Below are 5,037 nucleotides of genomic sequence, written 5' to 3'. Positions count from 1 at the left end.
TTCTTGTTTTTTTACTGTACGACTGTTTCTTCTTCTTTTTTTTTTTTTTTTTTTTTTTAAGATTATCATACAATCACGAAGGCCTCTTTTTGTTTTTGTTTTCCTATAACCAACCAAAGAGTTTTTATGATGCACGATCGTTTATTTTTTTATTTTTTTTTTGTAGATTATCACATTATCACAAATAAAGTAAAGAATAACAAAAATGTCAATTAAGCATATCTACGTTACTTTTTTTTTCTGTGTTATCACATATTGTATCCAATTTTTTTTGTCTTGAAAATTACTTCCACATTCACAATGTCAAACTAATTTCATGGCATAAAAACAAAACATAATTAACACAAAATACAATACACCATCAAAGGTACCAATAGAAAAATGTTTTTTTCCCACTATTTTGATCACAATACTTTTTCTAAAATAACTAGGCAGCCAAATGCAATAAAGTCTCATTTATCAAATTTTCATCACATCCAATTTGAAGTGGTAAGTTACCTTCTCGTTCCAACCTATTCTTACCAATATGTGGTATTTGATAGTTGTTGCCACCTTGAACCTTTATGATTTCCCTCATACACGTTTGTAGAGTTAAAAATACATTGTTAAGTTGTTGAGATTGCATTTTTTCAAAAGACGTTTGAACTGCATGAACCAATTCATCAATTGTAACTAAAGCCTCTTGTTCTTGAAGTGATTGGATTGCTCGAAAGAATCCAAGGTCTAACACATTCAAATCCGGACTATTGGGGGGCTGAAAATTAAGTCGGATATCAAACCCATCTTGAGATGCCGCTTCAAGAAACTCGTTATCATTGACATCAATATGGGGCTTGGCATTGTCTTGTTGGATAAATATGGGACCGACATGACTTCGGGGCCATTTAACTCTAATATCCGGCAAAACTTTTTCTATCAACCATGACCTTGTTATTTCTTTAGTCACGGATAAAATAGGCTTTGTCTCCAACGTTCCCGCAACACGGTTTTTGCTTGAACGCTTAGCGGGTTCTAATCTTGTAAATGGGTAGATACCAATTTTTCCCGAAAAAACTTCATCACCGGATGCATCAAATCTTGGTCTCGCCACAACCGCTAGAAACATAACCTTTGTGATAAATTTTTTGCTTTGACATGTTCTTAATGGTTCATCCTCACCGGGAACAAGGTAGTAACGTCTTGATGGTTTTGACATGTAAAACCATTTTTCATCAATGTGGATAACATTAAACATATCATGAAATGTGAGAATATGACTTGATAATGACCGACTAAATTTAGATAAACAATATTCTAATCTTGCTCTCTTATTCTCATGAGTAAGAGTCGGCTTGATGGCATTTGTGTGTGGTCGAAGTGCACCTTCCTTGATTCGTCTATGCATAGTAGATTTAGAAACATTTAAAGAATTGTCAAGAGACCGTATATTAGATCGACGACGTAATGGAATATCTAAAACTTGATTAAAATTAACTTGTACTCTTTTTCGTCCAACAACCTTTTCCATATTTGAAGATAAAACAACCGGTAGTCCATGATCAATTTGAAATTTAGCCTTATGCCAAATGCGACTAACGGTCCGTTCGATACCGAGAATTGTGAAGCTATATCACTTATGGCACCCCTTCGTAACTCTCCAGAAACACTTGCTTGCAATAAGGCTTCATATATAGCGTGACGTTGTTCAGCAGTAGTATTCTTTTTAGTGAGTGTAATATTGAAATGATCCATACAGTAGCACCTAAGAAAACAATAGCAACATCAAAACTGTAAGTTTTGTAATAAAAAACAGCAATACTAATCAATCTTGGTTACAAGTACCATTTATAAACATACATAGTAAAACAAACAGGCACAACTAAAAAAAACAGTAACAACATCAAATTTTTAACCAAATCAGTTTTGTGTCTGTATCAATTGATGCAGTTGCATAAAAATAAAGATCTTATTTGGTCTAAGCAACACTCTTCCTTATAATCCTTTGTATAGTGGCATTTGTGTCTGTATCAATTGATGCATTTGCATAACCAATAATTAAGATCTTGTTTGGCCTAAGCAACACTCTTCCTAAACATAACAATTGTTGACAATGCTCACCTAAACAGACTGAAAACGGAAACATACAAATGGTGTATCGTTATTGATTTTCCAATTTTTTTATGGTGAGTAGATTTGTATTGAGAATTTGTGGATGAAAAGAGAACAATAATGAAAGCAGATAGCAGGAAAAAAATCGAGTGTAGAAAACAGGAACAAACACAAACCTTGGTTGTGGGATCTGAGGTCTCCGATGTTGTTGTGGGTTGCGGCGATATCCGACTGGTGGCTTCACACAGGAGGATTTGGCTAACGACAAATAGGGGAGGGGCGGCTTGAAGAAGGAACGATCGACATGAGCAACAATAAAGGCATATATAAACCAAAAAGAAGAAGAATGAAAACAGATACCAGGAAAAAATCGAGTGTAGACAACAGGAACAAACACAAACCTTGGCTGTCGGGTTGAAGGTCTCCGATGTTGTTGTGGATTGCGGCGATATCCGGCCGGTGGGTTCACAGGGGAGGATATGGCTAACGACTAATCAGGAAGGGGCGGTTGAAGAGGGAACGATCCAGAGCAGCAATAAAGGAATATCTAAACCAAATAAAATTGGTTGTTCACTTTGAGAGATAGAGAAAGATACGGTGAGTAATTGTTGAGTCAGAGAGAGAGACATAGAAAGAGATAAGGTTGGGAGGGTGGAAGGTAACATACCCGTGTTTAAAAAGAGATGTACTATCTTGAAAAGAATCTAACCTATAAATTGGCTCCATATTTAATTTCAATAAAAATAATTGGCTCCAAAATTAGTGGGAATAATAGTAAATCTACGTTTTATGATAATAAAAAATGGAGGGAACTAAAAAGTGATAGGAAAAATTGGTGGGAAAAAGTTGACTCCAAGTTTTAGATGAAAGGGTAAATTTGTCATTTTATTCAATAAAGTTAGTCATAATTACTTTTTTCTTAATATATGTGTTTTTTGTCTGTAAGCTATTATTTCGGGACGGAGGGAGTATTAATTAGAAATAGTATCATTTAATTAAGAATTAATCAGAAATTAATTAGAATTATTTTTGGGATTAATTAGATTAATTAAAAGTGCAAGAACTGAAGCTGTAATTGTTCAATAGTTGAACAAAAGGCATTCCAGAACCTTCCTAGGGTTTAGACGGTTTTAGAGGCATCTTTGAGGTATCTGGAATATTGCTTGAAGATAAATAAGAAGAAAGATAATTACCTAATTTGAAATAATAGTATTATATTCAAATTAGGGTTAGCTATGGTTTTCCAATCAGCTATAAATAGGCCCTTTAACCTTTATATTTTTGGTCACTTGTTACCTTAAGAGTATAGCCAAAATATACCTCCCCTCTCCTCTCTCTTCAAGTTTCCTTAGTTGCTAGGATTTGGGTGTGAACCATCAGAGGTACGAGATTTATGGTGCTTGCTTCCAAGAGCTTTTGAAGAAAGATTGGTTTGATTTATTAGCTACAAAGAATCAAAAGGTATGTAACTTTCCCTTATGAATTTTGCTTTCATTAGGGTAATAGTAGTTTTGTTTAATTCAAATTATGTTGCCTCTATGTGAAAGACATAGATCCATTTAGGTTGCATGTGCCCGAATTCTTAATTGTTAAGTATTTTCCTCTTTGAGCATTTTTGTTGTAACCTAAATAACCTATCAAATCTCGGGCGGCATCCACACTCCCATACGCTCAAGGGTACAACCATCTAACAAATCATCTAAGATTCCTACAACGAACTCCATCACTGGCAATTAAACTCACTCGAAACCGTTCTCGCAACAACGAATAAAGATCCACTAAGAAAACTCCACGAGGAACAGCCGGTAAACAACCATGAAATTCGATCAATTCAGAATCCTACCAAAGCCCGACCCAAACATGTCGGCTATTGAGCCATCAGTAGTATTTCCATACCGATCAAAATACCCAACTATGCCAAAGACCAACAAACTAAACACATGGATCTCCACGACACAACTTTCGGCCTAACATACATAAGTGAAATATATGATGGTTAACGACACGCCATGACACTATCCAACCTTTAGAATGAGAAGCTTGCAGTTCCTCACTGTTCTTGCCATCACCCAACCACATACATGAAGACTACTAACCAGAACCAGGTGGGCCTATAGGCACACGACCATCATCCCACTGGCCTACAGGAACCCAGTCAACATACCACTTAACACTTACCAAAAACCGAAGGAGCCATGCCATTTTATAACTCGCAACCCTTCCACAGTCTAAACTGCTACCAACGCATCATCGGATAAAACATTGTCACATGAAACTAGGAAATAAGATAAACGGTTGAACGCTTGCCCCAACTTGAAAGCAATAAATCAAATAAGAACCATTCCATAAGGACAAAACGAGTGTGCTCAGGCTATCACACTCAATCCCCCTACACCCCACACGTCATTATTTGTTGGACTGCCAACAATTCACACTTCCCAAGGGAAAACACAACGCTCCTCAGGTCAGCTGTGTTCCTTCTTTAAAATAACCTTATCCAAAGGGTGAAGTACCAGCGGATCGAGAGAAACGATGAACCTCAACCGCTAACAGAAACATTCTCCTAATAACCAAAACAAGATCCCACACCTTAAATGAAGATGTACAGATCCACTAATATGAAATTAAACCAATAAAACTTCCAGATTTGGAGAAGAATTACAAAATTATCCAGAATGTTACTAGAACACTGATCAAATCAATCCAAGTACCAACCCTGTCAACACGACATGCAAAAATTGGACCATGTGTAGACCCGAGGTCATATCTGGAAGATTACCAACAACATTGCAACATTGAAACTTACACTACCATGAAAATTGCCAAACTCGAGCCTGCTAGAACAAACAGTTCCTCAACCAAACCACCAAGGGTACACACATCCCGAACCCTAGTTATACTACTAACAATACTATGATTAAGGATCGATGCACCAACTACACCTTCTAC

General features: G+C 36.3%; 1 protein-coding gene across 2 annotated transcripts; it reads right to left on the bottom strand.

The window, feature by feature from the left end:
- Nucleotides 1-335: 335 nt before the first annotated feature.
- On the bottom strand, nucleotides 336-2,740 carry LOC145115902 (uncharacterized). Of its 2 annotated transcripts, XM_079052259.1 has the most exons (3): nucleotides 2,490-2,740; nucleotides 2,265-2,371; nucleotides 336-1,741 (listed from the first exon to the last, which is right to left on the bottom strand). In XM_079052259.1, exon 3 carries the CDS (start codon nucleotides 1,505-1,507, stop codon nucleotides 428-430), a length of 1,080 nt encoding a protein of 359 aa, XP_078908385.1. In that variant the 5' UTR covers nucleotides 1,508-1,741; nucleotides 2,265-2,371; nucleotides 2,490-2,740; the 3' UTR covers nucleotides 336-427. The 2 variants fall into 2 exon arrangements, with proteins under 2 accessions (XP_078908385.1, XP_078908386.1); XM_079052260.1 differs by having other exon boundaries at nucleotides 2,265-2,740.
- Nucleotides 2,741-5,037: the final 2,297 nt, after the last annotated feature.

The sequence above is a fragment of the Lactuca virosa genome, chromosome 5, assembly GCF_052849685.1.
Source record: "Lactuca virosa cultivar CGN04683 chromosome 5, Lactuca_virosa_CGN04683_v6, whole genome shotgun sequence".
Lineage (NCBI taxonomy): Eukaryota > Viridiplantae > Streptophyta > Magnoliopsida > Asterales > Asteraceae > Lactuca > Lactuca virosa.
Note: the sequence above shows the minus strand (reverse complement) of the source record. Positions and strands in the feature narration are given on the sequence as shown.

Coding starts and splice junctions, on each gene's coding strand:
- LOC145115902 (XM_079052260.1), bottom strand. CDS start 1,507: ATGGAAAAGGTTGTTGGACGAAAAAGAGTACAAGTTAATTTTAATCAA.